This window comes from Lactuca virosa, chromosome 8, assembly GCF_052849685.1.
Source record: "Lactuca virosa cultivar CGN04683 chromosome 8, Lactuca_virosa_CGN04683_v6, whole genome shotgun sequence".
Lineage (NCBI taxonomy): Eukaryota > Viridiplantae > Streptophyta > Magnoliopsida > Asterales > Asteraceae > Lactuca > Lactuca virosa.
This window is the reverse complement of record NC_136433.1, coordinates 181052259-181076973: the sequence shown is the minus strand read 5'-3', so window position 1 is coordinate 181076973 and position 24715 is coordinate 181052259. Positions and strand designations below refer to the sequence as shown.

Below are 24715 nucleotides of genomic sequence, written 5' to 3'. Positions count from 1 at the left end.
TGTCTTTTTATGCTTAGATTAAATGAGTGGCTGAGAATGATTCTCTCATTCTCAACCTTTTTTTATTTTCTCAATTGAACTTATCTCTCTCTCTCTCTCTATCTATATATATATATATATATATATATATATATATATATATATATATATATATATATATATATATATTTTGTTGTTTTCCTAGTATTTATGACTAGTAATTAAGTCAAGATGTGTTAAATCATCATCGTTCAACATTAGTCAATCTGCAACTAATCCACCATATTCGATTAGCTTTTTCTTTAACACCCGGGAATCTTTACTATACTTGTGTTGTCTCTTTTTTCTTTTGTCTCGAACCTAAAATATGTTTTGACCGACCATGTGTTTGGCCTATTTTTCTTGCCATGTCACAACCGCTCTCAACATTAATAGTAATAAATATAGTATTAAAGACAAAATGATCATTTTGTAAAAATAAGAATATTTTTGTTATTTTTGTTTAGTACTTTATTCATAATATATAGTTTTGTTAATATCCCTTTGTTTATATAATATATTTCGTAATATTATGTCGACGGAGTATAAGCAATTAAATTCTCACAAATACACTCGCTCCATTTTCTAGAGAGAGAACATGGACACAAAAAATTGCATCATGAACAGAGGGTGGTCATGTTCTAAGCTTCCATGGCTGACACCACCTCTAATCATCGTTCTCATAACATTTATCTCCATTCAACCTACAATTTCTACCTCATTTCTCAACAATCATTACACCACTACATCAAATTTCAGCCTTTCTTCTTCAGTCAAAGCAAATCCTCATCGAATTCTATCAAATTTTCCAAACAAAAAACAGAGCAATCTGCAGAGAATTGAAGCAAGTTTAGCTAAAGCTCGAGCTGCAATCAAGAAAGCTGCTACCGTGGTAACAAATAATTCGATCGAAGATCCAGATTATGTTCCATCTGGATCAGTTTATCGGAACCCCAATTCGTTCCACAGGTACAATTCTGTTCTTCATTGATTTGCCAATAATTTCTGGACTACTTATGTGATTCAAAACGTTGTTTATGAATTGGTTGCGTGAATCAACAACCATCTAATATGCTTCAGGAAAGATCCTTTTTAACTTTATCGTGAATGTACAAAAAAGAATTCTTCCTATGTTTTCTTTTTAGAATTGATGATTTATTATTTTAGTTATATCTAAATGTTAATGATTATATTATGTTACACGAAGTATATTACAAGTGATAATATTGAAATTTGAAATTGTGGAAAATCTACCTCGATTTTATCAAAAAGAGGTCATAAAATCTTTTTGCTAAATTTAGACTCGGTGGATTATTCTATTTTTTTTTTCAAGAAAAAGACAAATTTATAGATGTTTTAATTTTTAATTTATTGTTTTTTATTTATTTTGTAAACTAGTTGTGAGGCCTAATATAATATGAGTTTATTTAAAAAAAAAAATTTAAATAGGCTAGTCCAAACATTTAGGAGATTGTATCTATAAATAAAGTAAGAAAAATATTGAATTATTGAAATTGAAGTGTTTATTTTTTAAAAAAAAATTAAACAAATAATTTAAATAAGTAAATAAAGGAAATAATTGAGCTTTAATTTAAGAATTTGAAATTAGAAGAAAATTTATATTAATAAATTGATATCCATTACTGTTATATTTATTACATTTAAAATACTATTTGGAATTTAATAAAATAGAAAAAAAATTATAAAATAACATGTGGAAAAAATTTAATTTAAAATAACTATAAAATAACATATGTCAAAATAAATGAAAGTGTGACATATGACAGAATGATTATTATTTATTAGAAATTTAGATTTAAAAAAGATTAGAATAGATTTCAGAGTCGAACAAACCAAACTTTAAAAAATAAATAAAAACTTATTTCATCTTCCATCTATTAACGTATATAAGCACATATGACGTGACCCAACTTGTATTCTACTCCATTCAATCTTTTTTCTAATTTGAATATCTTAAACATCAATAATTGAGTTTTTGGAAGTTTTTTCAATATTTTTCTCTCTAAAAAACTGATGAAATTTAGAAAAGAAAAATCATTTGGAGGCTCTTTTTCAAAGAGATTGTTAATTTATAAGTTATTATCATAAGTTTTTTCAAGTTTTAAACCAATTGTAAATAGACAATTTATACAAAGGTAAAAACAAATTAGAAAAACTCTCTTATTGTAGAGATAAATTGAGTTTTTTCATATTAAAAAAAAAAAAAACAAAAAAAAAAACAACTTCATCGAAAGCTCTCTTATTTCATTCATAACTTCCCTAAAACTAGTGGAAATTGTCATTCCTCGCATCCCTAAACCATTTTTAATAAAATAAATAAACTAATTAAAATACATTAAAATATTATTTAATTAAAAACATCATCCCTAATAAATAAAGATTTTATTGCCACATTTCCTATTCTCCTTTAATTTGCCACATGTAATTTTCTCATAATTTTTTATGTATTTGTTTTCCACACTTAATTTGCTTATTGGTTCCATTTTATTTTTAGTGAAAATCATTGATTTAGTTAATTCAATTCATTCTTAAAATAAATTATAATAAATTCCATCAAATTTACGTCTCAACATATTTGTTTTCCTTTTTTATTTTCATTATTTACATAAAACTAACTTTTTTCAATTTAAACTTATTTTTACATAAATTTGTATTACTTTGTATTCATTTATATACTTATTCATCAAAGCTTTTTATATATATAAAATTATTACTTTTTAAATTGCCTAAGGTTTATAAGTTTATATTTTTTTTAATAAACTCGTGTAATACACGGGTCTCATACCTAGCACATTAATAAAGAGAAATATAGGACTGGATAAACAAAATATGATTGTTGTACCGAAAGTTTTGAAAGTGGTGAAAGTTGAGGTTCATATCGAGGGAATTGCAGGAATTGATTATGTGAACTTTTGCTCTTGTAAACCCGTAGCGTTTCTTTCAGAGTATAAGGTGTGGGCAACTAGTCATAACATCATTTTGGTGCCACCTCACATGCCACATCACCAATGGTGTTATAACATCAAGTGGGGAAATGGTCACCATGTTGCATCTTGTTATAACACTAACTTTTTTCTATTTTATAATTTATTTTTTATTTTTATTTTTTATTTTTTGAATTGTTTTTTAATTTAGACAAATATTTTTTAAATATAACATAATAAATAAAACATAATGTTTAAAAATTATAAATAACATATAATAAAAACAATTTTTAAAGATTAAAATTAACATAGAAATTAAATTACACATAACATCCAAATTCCAAAAAAAATAAATAAATAAAAATAAAAAAAATAAAAATACAACGCTATTCGTTAAAAAAATATTTTTTTAAAAACTAAACGATATTCGTTATCGTTATTGTTATCATAGAAGATATAATCCGTCAAGTCCTCTCGAAGTTGTCTGTGTTTATTTGTTTCCTGAATGTCAACAACTCGATGCAAATACTCTGTTGTTCCTGATGGGTTTCGAGCAATACATCATTCCTATGGTGTACATGCAAACCCTAATAGCTTTTGGATCTAGTTTGTCTAATGAACATGCAATTGAATATCCAAAGCTATAAACCCTAGATCTATCATATAAGAACTGAAATAAGGGTTTAGTAACTACCTTTGATTGTTATATAGCAATAACAATCAATCCTTGGCTTCAGAAAGCTTAGTGCCTGAAGTGTTGCACCTCTAATGGAGTCACAAACACCACTAAGCAACTTGGATGAAGAGGAAGGAGAGGGGAGGCACCAAAAACGGCTGGAAACCCTAATCCAAGTGTTAGCCCCGTTTTTGGTGCATAGGGGTCCTTTATATACATGTAGGCTATTAGGGTTTACAGCTAGGAAACCCTAATCTGATTGCTTAAGCCCTAAGCAGTCCATGGACTCCTTTAACATATCCCTTGGACGATTTCTAATGGGCTTCCCATAGAATTCGTCCAACCTATATATTATTAGGTGATCCATAGCCCAATTGTAATTATCTTATAATTACAACTCCAGTCCCCTAAGTTTAATTAATCTCTTTTAGCCACAGACTTAATTTTTTATTAATTCTTGACTAATATTAATTAAACAATATGATTTCTCCTTTAATATATTATTCTTATAATATATTAATAAATCATAATTAAACATTTCTCTCCTTAACTCATCCTACATATTGCTATGGTGAAGGCAACCCAAAAGGATCATGCTCATAATCGGGTCAAGTACATACCAAAATAGTTATGGACTTAGACATTAATCCAACAGTCTCCCACTTGGATAAATCTAATAACTATTTTGTATAACTTCAGAACCTGATCAGCAATCGTAGCTTTCAAAAGCCGCTCTCAACTCTGATCTTATCAGATACGCGTGTCCTTTAGATAAGGGATCATATATTCCTCCATTCTACAAGATATCGTATAGACATGAGACATGGATTTAAATCATTCTCTCTGTCTATGTATTGTTTCCCGACATCTGATTTATGACGACTGACAACAGACTACAATTGAACACATCAACTTAATCCCGGCTTGGCCAAGCGCTTAGGTGTCATCAATAAATCATCGAGAGGCCCACAGATATCGCTTTTATCCCACTTTGGGTAAAAGGAATGGATAAACTTCGACTCAAATGCTCGCTTGCATTTACTGATCGGATCACACACAACAATAAGTTTTATAACACCAAGTTACTGGTGCGTTTTCTTATTATCAATGTGCAACCGACCAACAAATAACAACTCACACGTCTCGGTTTCAAGAATATACAATATTATCGACTCACAATCACTCGTGATAAAATCCATGAAGTGATTCACGTGAGCATGGATTTAATCCAATACTCTAATCTTATCAAAGCACTCATGAACTCTGCAGCAGACTTGTGCTATGTCTAAACTCTTCAGACAATCTACAGACTCTTCATGACAGTCTTCCTTCACACCTACTCCCAACGTATGACCGACTGTGGATGTTTGAATAACCTAGTTATTCTGGAAGTCAAAACATGCAAAGTGAAACACAATAATAATATTAATCCTATATGGCCCCAAAACTTTTGAGCGTAAATAAAAAACACTTTTATTTAAACACCATATTGATTACTCATTATTCATTGCTTACTGTTTCAGAAAATCAACTTATTACTCGAATTATAACCACAATCGTCCCATGCTCCAAGCATGCACACTTTGGTTTCCTATGGTCCATACTTTGTGAAATAGATCAATTGAAAAACGTTTCCAATGAAACTCATTTCACAATCCCCAATCCTTATTATTAGTATAAGAATACCAAATTCTTGCCACTTTTAGAATATGTCAGATTCTAACATTTTATGCAATAATTCTTTCGTAATGTCATAGCACAAAAGTCATAAAGACTCGGCCAATGAAATCACAAGGTACTCTATCAGAAATTGTTACAAAACAATTATATAAATGTGATGTCTCTCACTCAAAGTACATTCCTTTGAACATCCTTTTTTGCATAAAATTTTCTAATCTAGACATAAATTCTTAATATCCAACTCCCATTAATGGAAACATTTCCATATTTGTCATATGACAACTCATTCTTAATAGAATATTATATATTCATAATATAGTCCATTCAGTACTATACTTCTAACTACTCACAAGCGACAAATCCTCAGTGAACCTTAGATCGTCCTTTGATAGTTGTTTAATTATTTTAGTCAAAACCGATTCTAGTACCTTTTTCCCTCTCAATGCCCTAGGCATTTGGAAAATTTTAGAACGGTCAAATATTATAGCATATGCAATCGATCCTATACTCGAAGCGTATTGGACACGATGCATAATGTCTCACATAAAGACGTGATACTTTATCATCCTTCTGCCATAATATTTTATGTGCCATGTTCCCATAATTCGAACTATGAAGAGGGATGCCGTAATCATAATCGAATTTTGAGAATGCACTATGTATCCTTTACTAAATTTATTAACGTTTCTCGATCTAAGCTTTAGAATTTTGAAACGAAGTATAATATTCTCTCCCTTAATTATAGCAAAACAACTTTTCAACCTTTGCAACTTTGCAAAGTGAATCTTTGTTTTCTATAATTAATATTGCTAACTTGCAATACTTACCATAATAATCATGTTCCCACTAACATGATGATTATTTTCTTACCAGCATAACACTTATGCTCCCACTAGCTTTGACATGTATTCAGAAAACAATTGAACTTCCAGAAAACAATGCTTATTGAATTCCTTAAGTTCATATTTCTAATACCTAATGCTTTGATAAGCCTTTATCTAAGCTTTTTAAGCTCATACACCTTTGCCTTAGATATCTCACATGTGTGTCTAAACAATTCAGAATTTATGTTACTAAGTCCCAAATGTTCATACCAATTGCCAAATCTCACAATTCGAGTTATGAAAAGGGATGTCGTAATCATAATCGAATTTGAGAATACAATTATCACAATTGCTATATTCTTAAAATCTCTCTTAGTGAAAGCATTTCCTCACAATCATTTTCATGAAGGAGGGAAACCTCATGACACTTAGATTTTAAAGTGTATGTGTTCCTATCCATGTGAATTTGCCAAAACCAAAGTTTGCGACAAATCCAAACTCATATGGACCGAACGTGCTCAATCTTGATTTCTTGCCTCATGGTAACACGAGTGCCCACCATGTCTTCCAAACAACTCACCTCTACATATCAATGTACTTTCCATTGATCAAGGTGCTTTGTCTTTGTGCATTCAAATGAGAACTCATAGAACTCACATGCACATTTAACTCAACTGGAATGGTACAGAAACAAGATAACATCAACACGATAGGTTATATACCTCAAGTCGTGTGCTAGTGATGATCAATTAGGTTTATTCTTGATTTGTTCTTGAAACTTTTCAAGTCCATTAAGACTCCCACTGACTCCTTGAGATATGAGGTTCTCTTGTCAAGAAACATTTCTTGACAAACAAATATTCAAGAGTTAGTGTAGCCTTTTAACACTTCACACAATTGGTCTTGGTTGGTCTTTGTCTTATCCAAGATATCACAACTAACCAATTTCAAATGTGCAAGAATAAGAAAACTTTTCCAAATTCCACATTTGACGAGTGTTATAAACCTACTTAAGACTTGTCACTCAAGTCACAATCTTGGAGTATGACTCTTAAGACTTGATATTGGAACAAAGTATGATTGACTTTTTTGATTTAACTATTTCCATAATTCTCGATTCCTCTTCTTAGACATGCAAATGCACTAAGACTCACTTAGAGGACCAATTGAGAAATAGTTCTTAATCATTAAGACTTATCATAAAACACAATAAAAGGTACTCTCCCTTCTTCTTAGAATAGAGAAACTTTTATCTTTCTGCCTAACCGATTCTTCTTATTCGTTCTGCTATTGATTGAAACTCTTTCGATCAACTCAGAATTATACTTAATCTTGTAAGTATAACCATATTTACTAAACTTTAGTAAATCATGACGAATATCTTTATCACTCTTGTGGTGGACTTGATCAACGCACAACCTAGTGTACTCGATCTCCTAGTCCTTCTCTTGACACTTTGTCAAAGATTTAGTCTAATTTCCAAATATGAAGTTTCTCATTCATCACGCAACCAAGTTGTATGATTCCAAGTTTCTGTCCAATTCAAACTTGGGTGATGAGAATCTTCCCTTATTTGACAAATTCTCGACATTTCCACAAATAACATAATTAAGAATCAAATCCATTATTGCTAATAATAGAAACAATTAAAGATCAATTTTTCATTCAGACCATTGCAAGGATAAATAAATAAGACAAAATCAAAATTTATTTTATTGCGGAAAAATTTGTCCTTACAATGCAATTCAACTAAAAAACTATGCTATTACATATTTCTAATCAATCTATCCTAACTCTATAGCAGCAGCTCAAAAATCTGATCTTCGAATCCATGCGATCGAAATCCATTTCTTCATGATCAGATTCAGCACGCTTCTTCCTTAAGCTTCCTCTCTTTTCTTTGATCCTGCAAAACATCAAAATGTAATCTTATCACATCATGTATCAAGAATCAAAAAATAGGAACTTACAGAGTTAGATAATGGATTTTACCTGAAGTAGAGCCATATTCCTTGACTCTCCCATCTCTTAGATCTCTCAGGTAGTTTGGGCAGCTTCGTCTCCAATGCCCTTTCTCTAGGCAATAAAAGCAAATGGACTCCTTTGGCACAGCACATGGGATAATCTCATGCTTAGTCCTTTCTGGACTTCCAATGTTGCCAGTGTCCATTGAAGTTTGGGAGTTTGATTCACCAGACAAATTTGCTTGACTAGCACGCCAAATCATTGCTGATTCAACAGCTATAAGCAAATAGGTGAGATCAATGAGGGTCACGTCGTGTTCCATCATATAGTACTTTCTTACGAACTCACTATATGATTCAGGAAGTGACTGAAGAACCCAGTCAACAGCCAACTCACCTGAAATCTCGACACCCAACATCCTTAACCTGTCAATGTGTGACTTTATCTCCAAGACGTGTGCACACATAGGTTTCCCATCTTCGTGTTTACTTGCCAATAGGGCTTGAGTGAGATTAAACTTTTCAAGCCTTTGAACTTGTGGGTTAGGGAGAATAATTGGAGGAGGTGGAGGAAGTGAAGCATGACTCTCATTTCCTTGATAGTATCATGGAACGTCATCTTCATTTGGAAAGCTTGTTCCAAGGGACTTGGGAATACCATTTTAAGATTTAGACATCTACAAAACGGGAGAAAATTCAAGTTAGTTGATAAGAATCATTGATGTAACACCCAAATGAAACATCAAGGCTAGGATCCAACACAATACTCTACAATCATGAAAAACAAAATGAAGCTTAAGTTTTAAATGAATTGAAACTCCTAGATCTATTGAGATTCATTGAACTCTTTAATGGCGTGTTTAATCTCGATTATGCCCTTCTATTTGTGACTGGGATGCCGAGGATCACAAATAAGGTGTGAATAACCATACGAATCTACGTGATGCACTCAATGATACTATCACCTAATCAATGTGTCGGTTAACCACACACTCTCCATTGATCTATGATAAACATCGAGCCACCCTTCACTACCAATGTCAACCCCAAATTAGTGTGCCGATTAACCACACATGCTCCACTAACGTTTGAAAAGGGTACGAACTGTAATTCCATGGATTAGCATACAATTTCACATTTTGCCTAAAGTAACTATGATTTGGGAATTTGTAAAAGCATTTAGCTACTTTGTACTTCATTATACTTATAATGGAAGGTTTCGTCCTATCCTACCCGTTCGGCTAACGACCCTCCACTAGTCAAGAGTGTGGTGGGTAAGAGTGGATACCCATTCAATCGCCATTTTATAGGCAATTTCCTTAAACACCCCTTATAGACCAGCTTCGTGAATGAGGCCTACTAACGGTAAGACTGACCGTTTACTCATACATATATAATATTAGACTTTTAATGTCATATATACATAGTATAGGGTGTATTTTAAACTTTTAAAATACTAGGTGGTCTAATTTAATTAATTATACTTTTAATTTAATTAAATGTAAACCAACAACTTTATGGATTTATTAACTCTCATTTAATTATACACTTTAATTAATTAACAAAACCATAAGGGTGTAATTTGAACTTTTTTCAAAATACGAGGGTTTTAGAATTTACTATTTCAAAAATAACTTTTAATCAAATTTTAAATTCCAAAACTTGAGGGCAAGTTTTTGAACTTTTCAAAACATTAGGGTTTAGAATTTAAATCTTTCAAAATTAACTTTTAATCCAAAAATTTAAATTCCAAAACTTGAGGACAAGTTTTGAAACTTTTCAAAACATTAGGGTTTAACTATTTAAATTTCAAAAACAAAACTATTAAGTTCAAATTTAAACTATAAAACCTAAATGGTGAAAACTGAAACTTTTCAAACTTACTAGGTCAAATATTTATCTTATAATAATCCTATATTATCCATATTTAACCAAATCCATCAATTTTGATAAGGATAATCATTCCAAACATAAAAAATCGATTTTAGGCAATAAAAACGAGTTTTGGTAATTATCCACATCAAAATCTGACCAAAAATTCGAAAAACCCGGCAACTGAACAGCCAACTCGTCGAGTCCTCTTTGGAACTCGTCGAGTTCAAGCTACTCGTCGAGTTCTAAGAGCAACTCGGCGAGTTCATCAGGCAGACAGCAAGAAATTTCGATTTTCATGTCTTTTGCAATTCAATTATGCATCTATTCAATAGAAAAACGACCTAGGCTCTTATACCACTGATGGGTTTCGAGCAATACATCATTCCTATGGTGTACATGCAAACCCTAATAGCTTTTGGATCTAGTTTGTCTAATGAACATGCAATTGAATATCCAAAGCTATAAACCCTAGATCTATCATATAAGAACTGAAATAAGGGTTTAGTAATTACCTTTGATTGTTATATAGCAATAACAATCAATCCTTGGCTTCAGAAAGCTTAGTGCCTGAAGTGTTGCACCTCTAATGGAGTCACAAACACCACTAAGCAACTTGGATGAAGAGGAAGGAGAGGGGAGGCACCAAAAACGGCTGGAAACCCTAATCCAAGTGTTAGCCCCGTTTTTGGTGCATAGGGGTCCTTTATATACATGTAGGCTATTAGGGTTTACAGCTAGGAAACCCTAATCTGATTGCTTAAGCCCTAAGTAGCCCATGGACTCCTTTAACATATCCCTTGGACGATTTCTAATGGGCTTCCCATAGAATTCGTCCAACCTATATATTATTAGGTGATCCATAGCCCAATTGTAATTATCTTATAATTACAACTCCAGTCCCCTAAGTTTAATTAATCTCTTTTAGCCACAGACTTAATTTTTTATTAATTCTTGACTAATATTAATTAAACAATATGATTTCTCCTTTAATATATTATTCTTATAATATATTAATAAATCATAATTAAACATTTCTCTCCTTAACTCATCCTACATATTGCTATGGTGAAGGCAACCCAAAAGGATCATGCTCATAATCGGGTCAAGTACATACCAAAATAGTTATGGACTTAGACACTAATCCAACATTTCCTGGTTGAAACTGAACGTGTTTGGGCTCCGTTGGGATATAGTGTGCAATATTTCGCCATTTATCTTCTACTATCATGTTATGCATTATGATACATGCATACATGATATATCGTAGAGTTTCTAAATCCAATGGTCGTGCTGCATGTTCAACTATGTCATTTCGCCTTCAGCACTCCAAAAGCACGTTCCACATCCTTACGTGCTCCTTCTTGTCTTCTTTTAAAAGAATTGTCTCGTTCTTCAACCGGGTGGCGGAATGCCTTCACGAATGTGGAATACTAAGGATATATTCCATTTGTAAGGTAATACCCATATTTGTATTCGTTTCCATTCACCGTGAAAGGAGCATCCGCGGCCTTTCCATTCAAAAGATCGTCGAATATTGGCGACTGATCAAGAACGTTGACGTCGTTGTTGGAACCCGCAACCCCAAAAAATGCATGCCAAATCCATAAATCTTGAAGCAACAGTCTCTAAAACTAACGAAGGCGATCCGTGATGACCACTTGCATATTGCCCTTTCCATGCTACCGGACAATTTTTCCATTTCCAGTGTGTGCAATCAATGCTTCCGATCATTCCGGGAAACCCATGGCGTTCTTCATACGCCGCATACAATTCTTGCAAATCATGCAACGACGGTTTCCGCAAATACACGTCTCCAAATGTTTCAACAACACCCCTTGACAATGTTTACAAAGTCTCCCTTGCGGTTCTTTCGGACATTCTCATATGGTCGTCCATGGTGTCGGGTGACTCCCCTATAGCCATCAAACGAATGGCCGCAGCACATTTCTGCAACGTTGTAAACCCTCGTCTACCTCTAGCATCATATCTCAATTGGAAAAATTCATACCCAAACATAAATTAACTACAGTTTAAAAATATATTGCATATGTAGTAAAATTAAAGAAACATGTACTAGATTTTTTTTTTTGTATAAAAGTATAGTAAATAAGCGATACCGACTTTCCAAGGCGTTGGCGATCCGTAGGAACACATTCCTACTCAAACGAAATCTTCTTTTGAAGTCCTTCGACCCGTATACACAATTATCCGCAAAGTAATCGCGATATAGATGCTCATGTCCTTCCTCGCGATTTCTGTTTAACATCGCACGTCTTGTTAGTAGCGGGGCTGGGTCTGGTTGTAGCAGCTCGTTAGTATAATACTGATACATCATCCTGAAGAATATATCGTCATCGGAATCATCGAACGAGTCGAAAGGATCCATAATTTTTTTGAAGATAATTGAGATTATAGAGAGAAAGAGAGAAGTTATGTGTTTAAAAAATTGTTTAGATATCATAGGTATTTATATAGGAAAAAGAATAATTAATTTTAAAGTTTTTTTTTATTAAATTAACCGCATTCAAACAGTTTGAAGTGTAACGGTCAATTTTTTGCTCGTTTCATTGGCTAGAGACGGCAACGAGAAACGCTATGACAAGGATAAATGAGATGGGGGTCGGTGTTCATCTCGTTGTGACGTCGTTATCCCCCTTCACGTCGGCAATAACGAGAAACAACACACCCACACCGTATGCTCTCAGCTTGAACATTTATCACGACCTTTTTGACGGCTTGAATCGATTTTGCTTGTGAAAATGAATGTTGTGAAATGAGGTGTGGTAAAATAAAAGAGTTACAAAGAAGTGGTAATTCTTAATGGTGAAACCTAAGGCATATCTAATATCTTCCTCACACCTCAACATCCTAAGCTCCAACTCAACCCACGTTTCCATTTGGTTAATTTAGATAGTGGATAAAAAGTTTAAAAAGTCATTAAAAATAAATTTTTGAAAATTTTGAAAGTGCTTGCAAATATTTAAAAAAGTCGAGAGAATTTATGTAATCATTTTATTAAAAATAATTGAATATATAAAAAATATTAAAATGTTAAAAAGTAATAAAGAAAATTCCAAACAAAAGAGGTAAATGTCAACCCGACAACCTCTAAGCCCTTTGGGCTTTGGGGCTAGTAGGTAGTTTAAGGGGTTAGATGAGGCAAATGCATTGGTATTATTAATGCATTTTCTTTTTTACTTAACCGATATTTTTTTTTTCTTTCAATTTAAGTAATGAAATTTTATAGTGTTAATACATATTGTTATGCATATTGTTATACGCTTTTTGAAATATTTTAAATTTTATAGGTTTGTTGAATATAACAATAAAAAGGTAAACATTTTTAATTCATGATATTTTTTTATTCTTTTTAAGGTTGTTTAATCTTTTAAATGGACATTTTCAATATTGATAAATATTTAACTTGCGATATTTTGTCAACATGTTATAAAACTCATTATAGTTATTAAAAGCATAAGTGTGAATCGATAAATTTACTAGCACTCTTTGCAAAACTAATTAAGATAACGTTTTGGCATATGCAAATTTTAGAATTTCAAGTCTTTTTAACCGGTAATCAAAACATAAAGAGGGTGAATGATGAAGTTGTATTTCGTTTCATTTTGTAAACGAATGCTATATTTATATTTTTTTTTAATTTTAATTTTGAAAATTTGAGGGTTTTTATTTCTTGCAAATATTATGTGAAACAAATGTCCACTTAATAATAATCTTATTTTAAAAATAATTAATATAATTTCTATAAAAAAACCAAAAAAACTAATTTAACCTACAACTTATTTAACTGGATCTTTGTTTTAAGCCCCTAATTATAATGGCCATGTTCTGTCCCTGGTCATTTTTATTTCGTGTCTTGTATTTATTATACCATCATTGATTTAAATAGTTAACAGATTTAATTCTTAACGAAAGACTATTTTTCAAACAAAAGTTTAAAGGTTATTAAACTATCAAATTTTGTTCTATTTGTTATGTATTTCCGTTTGTGATGTTGCACAAAGGATACCTGAAAGACTAATAAATTGCGAAATTTGTGTAGGAGTTACCTAGAAATGGAAAAGCGATTTAAAATTTTCGTTTATGAAGAAGGAGACCCTCCAATATTTCATAGTGCACCATGCTACGGAATCCTAGGGTTAGAGGGGATCTTCATCAACGATATGGAAATCAGTCGGTTTCGTACACGGGATCCTGAAAAAGCTCATGTTTATTTCCTCCCGTTTAGTATCATAACACTTATCAATTATGTGTACATAGTAGGATCCCATGATTGGAATCCTATGTACAACACAGTTCGAGACTACATCAAAGTTATCAACCAAAATCACCCCTACTGGAACCGAAGTCATGGAGCAGACCATTTCATGTTTGCGTGCCATGATTGGGTACACTTTGACTTTTGAGCAATTGTTCACATCTCAAATGCACGGCATATAAGGGGCATGAGAACATATATACCATTAAACTGTTTTTTGACATGCATTTGACTGAATGAGATTAAATATTTCCCGCTGTTCATCAAAGAGAAATATAAATCTTGTCTAATCACATGCATATCATGTTATAACTTGAATGTCATAACTTGAGTGCTTTAACTAACCAATATTTAATACCATGTTATTATTTTTTATTTTCATAGGGGCCTGTAATATCGAAATCCGTTCCTTACTTGTACAAAAACTCGATTCGTGCTTTATGTAACGCAAATACATCGGAAGGGTTCAAACTCTCTAGAGATGTTTCGATCCCTGAAATCTACCTCCCACATGGGACCACGGAGGGTTTACTTGGTGGGCCACCCCCCTCGAAACGAACAATCTTGGTGTTTTTCTCCGGCGGCGTCCATGGCTACATTCGTGAGGTACTTCTCAAGCATTGGGAGAATAAGACCGAAGATGGCGTCAAAATTCTAAAATACCTCCCAAAAGGTGAGGATTACAATCAACAGGTACTACTTTTAAATTGAGGTTTACAGGTACATTGAGATTATCCAGACAAACTAGAGATGTTTATTATTAATTTATGTGGTTCGCACAATTAGGGTAGTTGGTCTCATTGTGTGGTCGTTGTAGCAACTATTAGGTCTAGAAACAATCAGACTCAACAACTCAATAACATTTTTACAATTGAGTTTGATACAAGTTTCTTAATAGGTGAGAAAGAGCAAGTATTGCATTTGCGCTAGTGGATGGGAAGTTGCAAGCCCAAGAATGGTGGAAGCTCTTTACATGGGATGTGTTCCCGTACTTGTCAAGGATGATTATGCAAAACCCTTTAGCGATGTTTTGAATTGGGATAAATTTTCTGTTGATATACCAACAAAGAACATCCCACAATTGAAAGATATTTTAATGGCAATACCACAAAAGAAGTATATAAGATTACAAAAGAATGGCGTTCAAGTTCGAAAGCATTTTGTTGTTAATTTGCCTCCGAAGAGGTACGATGTTTTCCATATGATGCTTCATTCGATTTGGCTTAGAAGACTCAACATTCATATCCGAGATATGCACAATGAAATGTGAATCATAATATTTTGATAGATAATTATGTTTGTAAATCGTATCTATTTGTGTTTCTTCAATAAATCAACTTTTAATTTTGCTCCAATTGTTCCGTTCATTTAAACACTTCATAAACTCCAAAAGCTTTCGAGATTTTAAAACTCCCACAATTTCACATTACATATTTTCAATAAAAAGAGCCGAAAAAAAAAAGAGATTAATCTCAAAATGAGATAATAAATTAATAATAACCTCTAAAAAAAAACTCACGTTTTAAACCGATACAACTTTCTTTGTATCCACCGACTTTAACACTTCCTCCCCCATCTCCTTGCATCCAACCAATTTCTGAATCCAATGTATCAATTTGAGTATTTTTAAAAAAAATTAAAAGTATAATTTCTAAATAAAAAAAAGAACTGAAAGTACAATGTCTTAATAGGAAAAAAGATACGTACATTCCCATCTGAGTAAATGTCACCAGTACGAAACCCCCGATTCAAAGCATCCAACACCGCCAGCTCAATCCGCTCAGCCGCCGCCACTTCACCAAGACCGTATTTCAAAAGCATTGCAGCACTCAGAATGGTCGCCAAGGGGTTTGCTTTATCCTGCATAGTAATAAATCCCAAAAAAAAAAAAAGATAGTAAATTACACGACTGGTCCCTATGATTTGGGGTAATTTGCATGTTTGGTCCCTAACTTATTTTTTTTAACTCGGAAGGTCCCTACAGTTTGTTTTTATTGCGCGCTTGGTCCCTGTTTTACCTAAAAAGACTATTTTGCCCTTGATTTTTTAAATAAGGTGGGGTAGGTAAGGTAAGGTGAGGTTGGGCGTGTGTTTATTTAAATAAATTAAAAAATCAAGGGCAAAATAGTCTTTTTAGGTAAGAAAGGGACCAAGAGCGCAACAAAAACAAACTGTAGGGACCTTCCGAGTTTAAAAAATAAGTTAGGGACCAAACGTGCAAATTACCCCAAACCATAGGGACCATTCATGTAATTTACTCAAAAAAAAAATTCAATTTTTTTAAATTATTAAAAAAGAAAAAGATTCTAGAATTTCAAATATTAACTACCTGTCCAGCAATATCAGGTGCGGAACCATGGATTGGTTCAAATAGTCCGGGTCCCTACAAAAAAATAAAATAATATTAAACTAATTACTAAACTTATAAATATGATTAATAATATTATATAAATACTTGGAAAATATAGAAATTTGATAAAAATACCGATGAACTAAGACTAGCAGAAGGAAGCATCCCAATACTTCCAGTGATCATTGATGCTTCATCAGATAAAATATCACCAAATATGTTGTTTGTAACTATTGTGTCAAACTGCAAATAAATAGAGATATAATAAATTACACATTTGGAAAAATGGAAGAAAAAAACGAACAAGGGCAAAATCGTAAAAAACCTGTTTTGGATTTCGGACAAGTTGCATGGCTGCATTGTCTACATACATGTGGGAGAGTTCAACATCAGGATACTCTGCAGCTATTGCTATTACCCTTTTCCTCCACAACATTGACGCCTGTTGAATTGCAATTTGCAAAAGACGTAAACGCCCTTCTCATAATGGAATAGGAATAGAGTAAGAACAAGAATATTAAAGGGCATTGGAACCTCGAGGACATTTGCTTTGTCAACAGAACAAAGTTTGCCACTACGCTTTCGAGCAGTTTCAAATGCAATACGAGCAATTCGGTCAATCTGGGAGGGCAGAAAGGTAATTTTAGCATATATATAAAAATATAAACTATTTATATGAAATTGTGTGAGAGAGAATTCAACCTCATATGCTGCATAAACCTCGGTGTTGAAGCCAATCTCATTTCCATTTTCATCAGTTCCAAATCCTCTTGGTTTTCCAAAGTAGATACCTTTAAAAAATAAAACATTTGTAAGGCATATGCAAAAGAAAATTTCTTCACTCATAAAGACAAATAAAAAAGTTTCAATTTATACACTAACCTCCTGTAAGTTCCCTTACAACCATCAAGTCAACACCTTCAGCAACCTCTTTCTTCAAAGTTGAAGCATCCACTAACTGAAAGTGGTAAAGAGAATAAAGAGTAAAGCAAGAATTGAGCTGTATTGTATCCAACTTAAGTTCATTAGGTCAAAAAGAAACAGCACCTTAATCCCTCATCAGTATAGGGATGAGTATTGAATGAATAAACATAATCAAGTATCTTCATGTTCATGATTGGCTTACCTGAGGTAGAACAGATGCTGGCCTTAAATTTGCAAAAACCTTAAGACCTTCACGAAGCTGAAGTAATCCAGTTTCAGGCTTCAAATGTTTCTCGTTTTTATCCCATTTATACCTTCAATCCATTTAATGAATAAAGATGAGTGTCCAGAACTCCAATTCTAACAAAATATGTTTGGTAATCTGAAGCTTTAATGAAAGGATATGGCTCCAATTATGTTTTTCTTGTATAATGTGTTGAGTAAAATCAAAATTAAAGTATTAGGTATAATTTACGAAAAGATGTTCACCCGCCAATAGCACCAAGAAGAACGGCATCAGATTGCTTCGCAGCCGTGAGTGTTTCCTCCGGTAATGGAACTCCGGTCGCATCCAAGGCAGCGCCTCCCATAAGTTTCTCGTTGAACTTAAATTCAATCCCTAACGAAAATCATACATACGCTATAACATAAACATACATTCTAATAACAATCGAATCGTTAACTCCAAACTACTAATATGTATATTTGTCATACCTTCGATTGAGCCAGCAAGATTAAGAACGTTCTTGGCGACGGAGATGACTTCGGGGCCGATTCCATCGCCAGGAAGCAGAGTGATGTTGTAGCTTTTGGCGGTGGATGAGGCGGCGGAACACCGGATAATCACCGGCCGTGGCTGGCGTTGAGGAACAACGGATGTAGAGTTGAATCTAAAGGGTCTAACGTTGAGAGCTTGCATTGAGGACGCCATTGTTGATGGTAAACGACGTCGCAACGGTGAGGATTTGTTGAATCGTTGAAATAGAGCTTGTGGTTAGGTGCCGATGTGCCTTCCTATATGTCAACATGATAGACAATGAATAATATTAAAACCTAAAAATTCACTTTAAGGAGGATGTCCTAAAATGAACAAAATCATCTTCTCACATTATACCTCAATCCAATTAGAAATCCAAAATTTCACATGAAAATTAGGTTAGTCATATTCCAAACCTAAAGAACCAAACTCCATTTCAACAAGTATTAGTGATAATCTAAATAATTTCGTATGATGTAATTTGAATACAAATGAGAATTTAATGGTTAATAATGTATAAAAAATAATTAAATATGAACAATTTGGTTATTCGGTTAAGTTATTTTTTCAATTTCATGTCACATTGATAGATATCATGTATATATCAATTGTGCATTAACCTACTACAACCGTTCATATGGGTATATCTTAAATAAAATTCAAAAATCAACTGTAATTGGTATACAAAAAATAACTAGATATAAACAAAATTAATAATTGATTGCCCTTATAAGTTATTTTCCCTAGAGTGTTCAAAACCGGATATCTAAAATTTCGGATAGTCGATTTTCATATCCGAATTCGTATTCGAAACTTTAGAAATCTAAATTTCGGATATCCAAAGTTTCATATACGGATTTAAATATCTGAAATTCAACTATGTTTTTTAAAAAAATTCAACCAATCACTATCAATTGATAAACATGTAACATGAATAATTTAGAAAACAAATGTAACCTTGCATTTTACATTGTGTGCTAGGCCTGACAATCGGGTTGGGTTCGGATTGGCGGGTTGGTGGGTCAAAAAACATAAACTCAACCCAACCCATATAATATATGGGTTGGCGGGTTGGCGGGTCACGAGTTGGAAACCTCAACCCAACCCATATAACACGTTTAAGTATATGGGTTCACAGGTTCACAAGTTAGTGAGTCGAATCCAACCCATATAACCCGTTAAATAAATAACGCATTTTCAAAAATGAGGTTTTTTCAACATAAAGTCCTAAATTGATTAACGTAATTAACATAAAAAAAGGATGTTTTCAACATAAATTCATAAAGTCATTATCATCCAAATAAAACTGAAAAATGAAAACATTCATACAAAGTGGATGCATTCTTCGTTCGTGACTCGTGGGTATCTAAAAATGACAACATGTGTTTTTTCTTTTTTGATTAGGGCACGTAAACGCAAACTAGTCACATACGAATACGAAAAGAATAAAATGGTACAAAATACTACGAATACGGAAGGAAATCAGATTTCATTAATAATTAAATATATCTATTTTTTTAAATGAAGTATATATATATATATATATATATATATATATATATATATATATATATATATATATATATATATATATATATATATATATATGGGTTGGCGGGTTGATCCGCGAACCCAAACAGCTAACCCAACCCAACCCATGAAATAAACGGGTTAGCGGGCTAGCGGGTCAAAATCTCAACCCAAACTTGTTTATTTTTGGGTTGGGTCAGTGTCGGGTTACGAGTTGGGTCGAGAATTGTCACCCTTATTGTGTGTTGATGATGGTTAATTTAAATTGGATTTGTGGAGCTTAACTTAGGTAGAGTAAGAGAAATTTTAATTGTTTTTACACACGGATTAAATTTAAACAAAGACTAAACTGCAAAATTGGTCATTGTGGTTTCAGAAAAACAATGGATAGGGTTCAAAAAGTTTTTGTCTTGCATGTAAAGTCCAAAATCAAGATTTTTTCGTAGTTTTGGTCCTGGAAAAAGTTGAAAGGGCAATTTTGCCCCTTTCATTTCTTTTTTGTAATTCTTCATATTATTTTTAATGCTTTATTAATTAAAAATAAAAACAAAAAGATTGGGACCACCTACCCCACTCCACAAGTGTATTCCCCTTCTCTCTCTCTCTCTCTCTCTCTCTCTCTCTCTCTCTCTCTCTCTCTCTCTCTCTCTCTCTCTCTCTCTCTCTCTCTCTCTCGGTTTTGGTCCTGGAAAAACGGTTCTCCATTGGGTACTAACGCTTCAGATTTGTTTGTCAGTGGAACGTAGGTAGTGGAAGGGGTACATCATCGGCAAAGTCTGTCAGGTCCGGTAAAGGTATACAAACACGACATGTGATATTCCCCACCACCGCATGTGATCTTCTTCATTTCACCAGACATATGATATTCTTTCCTTTTATTAGATGAACAAAAAAACCAACAAACTCCCTCTCAGCCTCACTTAGTCGTAGCCTCACAAATAGTGGTTGCATCAAGGGTGACGCGTCGCTAACGATGTTCCCCAGCACCGCAAAAAAGAAAGACATATTAGAAAACCCAGTACCCTCTCTACCTGAAATCACTTGCATTGGTCAAGTTAAGGTGAATATGGTTTTGTGACAATGGTTTGGATGAATTTTTCATTGGTAACATTGTGTTTAGTGTTTAGTACGGTGATTTCCATAAGGTTTGATTGGAATTTGGTGTAAATTTCCAGATGGGGGTTTCTTGGTTTCTTGTTTTTTTAAGGTGGAAGGTTTTGGTGATGTTTATGTACGTATAGTTTGAGTTGCAGGTCCAACGAGGAAGAAGAAGATGGGGGTGAGGGTTACTTTTTCTTACGTGATGTGTTTAAGAGAGAGAGATAGAGAGAGAGAGAGAGAGAGAGAGAGAGAGACGTGCTTTTTATTGGCGGGGTAGGGTGTGTGGTAGGTTAATTATTCATTTTGAATTATTTAAATACTTATAAAATAATATATATATATATATATATATATATATATATATATATATATATAAATTAAAGGGTAAAATGGTCTTCCAAGTCTTTCAAGGACTAAAACCACGAGAATTATCTGATTTTGGCTTTCCATGATAGTTGAAAACTTTTTGGACCCTATGTATAGTTTTCTGCAAACCACATAGACCAATTTTGCAGTTTTGTCTTAAACAAACGAGAGGAGTGTTGCATTTACATGTATAGAAAATGAGATACACAGAAAACATAAGTAACAAAACACACCAGATTCGCTTAAAAATGATAACTAAATAACAGGACATTTTATTGCAAGGCATAAATGAAAAAATAATAATAATAATAATAATAAAGCACAACCTAACAAAAAAACTAAGGATGTCAAGTATTAGACAAGAAACCGATTTGCAAGTTTCAAAATACTATAATATATATTAAAAAGTAATTTTAAAAATATATATTTCGGATATCGGTTATCCAAATATCTGAAATTTTTTAAAATATATCCGAATCAATTTTCGGATAATTTCTAATCGGAGTTTCTGTAACAACCCGGAATTCTATACATCATATCCAAGGGAAATATCATAGTTTTTCTTACAATGTAGAATTCTAAACAAATTAAAATTTTCCACTTCCCAGGATAAATCTCGGGGTTACAATAAAAATCTATTTATTACATGAATAACAAGGAATTACATTAAATAACATCCTACTATCTAAGTTTTCCTTATGCCCGTGTCTTCTCTTCTGGTACAATGGCTGCTACAATCTGAACAATAAAATCTCTGCAGTATCAGACACAACGTGTTTGTAACACCCGGTTCCAGGTACGTATTGTTATTATAAGTTTTTGCATTTTTACACTGGGACTCGACGAGTTTGAGGCCCCGACTCGTCGTGTAGATGTAAATCTTGGACGCGGGTGGAAAAGTCTACTCGCCGAGTCGGAAGCCTGACTCGACGAGTAGATCAGTCTGGATGAAACCCTAAATTTTAGGGTTTGCATCCTATTTAAACACTTTAACTGGCCTCCACTCCAGCCTCCATCACCCTCAGACCCTATCCTCGAAACCCTAATCGAATATTGAGTGTTCTTGAGCTTTTTGTGCCATTTGTGTGTATTTGAAGCTTGAGAAGAAGGAAGCTTGGGAGATTAAGAGAAAGCAAGTAGATCTAGAGGTTTTAGCACATTCCCAGCTGATTTGAGGTATAAAGCTGATACCTTGACTATTTATTTCTTAGATCTCCATTTAGGGATATTTTCTACCTCTTATAAGTCTTAGTGAAGCTATATTCGGTATTATGAGTATCAGTGGAATTGTACTTCAGATCTTGGACCTTTAAGGGTTCCCATGGCATAAAGGTGCCAAATTTATGGCCATGGGAGTCCCATGCACCTTGTAGACTTCATTTTGGGTCCTTATGAGCTAGTTAACCCATGCATCCACGTAAAGTTTGTAACATTACGTGCTATATCGATCCTAGGAGGTCAGATTTATGTTTTGGATGCATTAAGCCCGACTGAAATCGACTTGGTAGACTTGGACTTTGAGGGACTCGGCGAGTAGGGTTAGCGTTCCCCAACCTTTTCTGTTTCTGATCGATCTGGTTGAGTCTAGAAGAGGACTCAACAAGATGGACGTGGATATGGACTTGAAGATCAAAGAACTCGACGAGTTCAAGGTAATGTCCCAACTTATATGAAGAAGAACTCAACAAGTTCACGGAAGAACTCGGCAAGTCAAGGGCTAAACACTTCAACTTGTATGAAGAAGGACTCGACGAGTTCATGGTCGAGCTCGGCGAGTCAAAAGCAAAAAGGTCCCGATTCTGTATGAAGGAGAACTCGACGAGTTCTTGAAAGACTCGATGAGTAGGATCGAAGTTCCAGTATTTTGTGGATTATGGAACTCGACGAGTTGGTGGACCAACTCGGCAAGTTGAGTCAACCAGATGTTGACTTTGACCAAAAATTGACTTTGACCAGGGCGTTGACCTTGACTTTGACTTTGACCTAAGTTGGCCCTTGGAAGGGTTATGAGTATGAAATGGTAATTTAGGAAGGTTGTTATGTGTAGGAGTTTGAGTGGAGTCGATTCCAGCGCCGAGTACCGTCAGTTGCTGCACGACATCGAGGTGAGTTACCTCCCAGTAAAAGTGGGTCTAAGGCCACAATGTCGGCCCACTAGTAGGAGTTGTCTGATAGATGATTATCTTTGTGATAATTATCTAGGTTTGCTACTACCTTATATGTTTTATGTGCTAGCATGATATGATGTTATGTGATAGTAGTAGTGGTGGTGAAATAGTCCCCGTAGCCGGTTCAGATAAACCGGAGGGTAGGTCGAGCACCCCATAATGGCTTGACATGGGTAGATCAGTCACCCTAGAATTGCCTGGCAGGGTAAGTCGAGCACCCCAGAATGGCTTGATGTGGGTAGGTCAGGCACCCCAGAATTGTCTGGTAGTATGTTTGTTATATGGTATGTGGTATGATGGGGGAACTCACTAAGCTTTGTGCTTACAGTTTCAGTATTGTTTTCAGGTACCTCTTCTTCGAAGGGGAAGGAGCCGACACGGTAGCAACGTATCACACACGCACATAATTTACGCATTATGAGATTCATGGGATTGTACTCTGACATTGTTACTATTTTATGATATGGTTTTGAGACATGTGACTATGGTTTTATGAAATGATATGATTCGATGATGTTTTTCAGTAAACAACCTTATAAGTTACTTAATTAAAAACAAAATTTTTGTTTATGATTTTTGGGATGTTACAGTGTCCGGTGAGTTATTCTTCTATCATTTCTTATCTTTCTTCTTTCTTTCTCTTTCTCATAATTTGTCATCTAACTCTTCTATCTTTTTCTAATCTTTCTCTATTTCTTTCATAACATACACTGCTATCTTTTCTTTTCTCTATTCTTTCTTTCTATTCCTTCTACTAGCCTCTTGACAGGCTCTTGTCATACTCTTCTCTTAGCATCTTAACAGGCTCTTCTCATATTATGTACATACTCTAACTATGTCTCTATCTCTATCTGTGTTCTTTCTCTACTCTACTTTTTCTGTTTCTGGTGCCTCAACACTTTGTTCTTATCTAAACCCCAAAGGTCTCATCTCATACTCTACTCTAAGGGAATCACATCCCACTTTCATTATTGGGCACGCTCACCCAATCTTACTCTTCTCTCTTATGATCCCTCGTGGATCCTTATTCTTTCTTCTTACTCTTGAATCCTTTATGGATTTCCTTACTCTTAACCCCTCACGGGTTATCTTTAAGTTCTTACAAAGAACTCTCTTATCTTGTTTCTCGCAAGGAACATTTCTCTATCTTCTCTAACAATATATACTTTGGATTCTTGCAAGAATCATTTGTTTACATCCCCAACAGGGATCTTCTATCTATGTTCCCTAAGGAACCATCATCTCATTCCCGTAGGAATCA

General features: G+C 33.7%; 2 protein-coding genes across 3 annotated transcripts; one reads left to right on the top strand and one right to left on the bottom strand.

The window, feature by feature from the left end:
- Window positions 1–516: 516 nt before the first annotated feature.
- Window positions 517–15550, top strand: LOC145129071 (putative glycosyltransferase At5g03795). Of its 2 annotated transcripts, none has more exons than XM_079063824.1 (4): window positions 517–987; window positions 14043–14388; window positions 14643–14951; window positions 15157–15550. In XM_079063824.1, exons 1-4 carry the CDS (start codon window positions 617–619, stop codon window positions 15526–15528), a joined length of 1398 nt encoding a protein of 465 aa, XP_078919950.1. In that variant the 5' UTR covers window positions 517–616; the 3' UTR covers window positions 15529–15550. The 2 variants fall into 2 exon arrangements, with proteins under 2 accessions (XP_078919950.1, XP_078919951.1); XM_079063825.1 differs by having other exon boundaries at window positions 519–987; window positions 14643–14931; window positions 15157–15320.
- An 88-nt stretch (window positions 15551–15638) lies between these two features.
- LOC145129072 (3-isopropylmalate dehydrogenase, chloroplastic-like) lies at window positions 15639–18546 on the bottom strand. Its single transcript, XM_079063826.1, has 11 exons — window positions 18247–18546; window positions 18022–18151; window positions 17735–17846; window positions 17491–17566; window positions 17311–17399; window positions 17143–17229; window positions 16934–17050; window positions 16744–16851; window positions 16588–16641; window positions 15966–16118; window positions 15639–15855 (listed from the first exon to the last, which is right to left on the bottom strand). Exons 1-11 carry the CDS (start codon window positions 18461–18463, stop codon window positions 15781–15783), a joined length of 1218 nt encoding a protein of 405 aa, XP_078919952.1. The 5' UTR covers window positions 18464–18546; the 3' UTR covers window positions 15639–15780.
- Window positions 18547–24715: the final 6169 nt, after the last annotated feature.

Coding starts and splice junctions, on each gene's coding strand:
- LOC145129071 (XM_079063824.1), top strand. CDS start 617: ATGGACACAAAAAATTGCATCATGAACAGAGGGTGGTCATGTTCTAAG. Junction 988..14,042: donor AACCCCAATTCGTTCCACAG/GTACAATTCTGT, acceptor AAATTTGTGTAG/GAGTTACCTAGAAATGGAAA. Junction 14,952..15,156: donor GTGAGGATTACAATCAACAG/GTACTACTTTTA, acceptor GTTTCTTAATAG/GTGAGAAAGAGCAAGTATTG.
- LOC145129072 (XM_079063826.1), bottom strand. CDS start 18,463: ATGGCGTCCTCAATGCAAGCTCTCAACGTTAGACCCTTTAGATTCAAC. Junction 17,230..17,310: donor AGGTTTATGCAGCATATGAG/GTTGAATTCTCT, acceptor CTGCCCTCCCAG/ATTGACCGAATTGCTCGTAT. Junction 16,642..16,743: donor CTGCTAGTCTTAGTTCATCG/GTATTTTTATCA, acceptor ATTTTTTTGTAG/GGACCCGGACTATTTGAACC.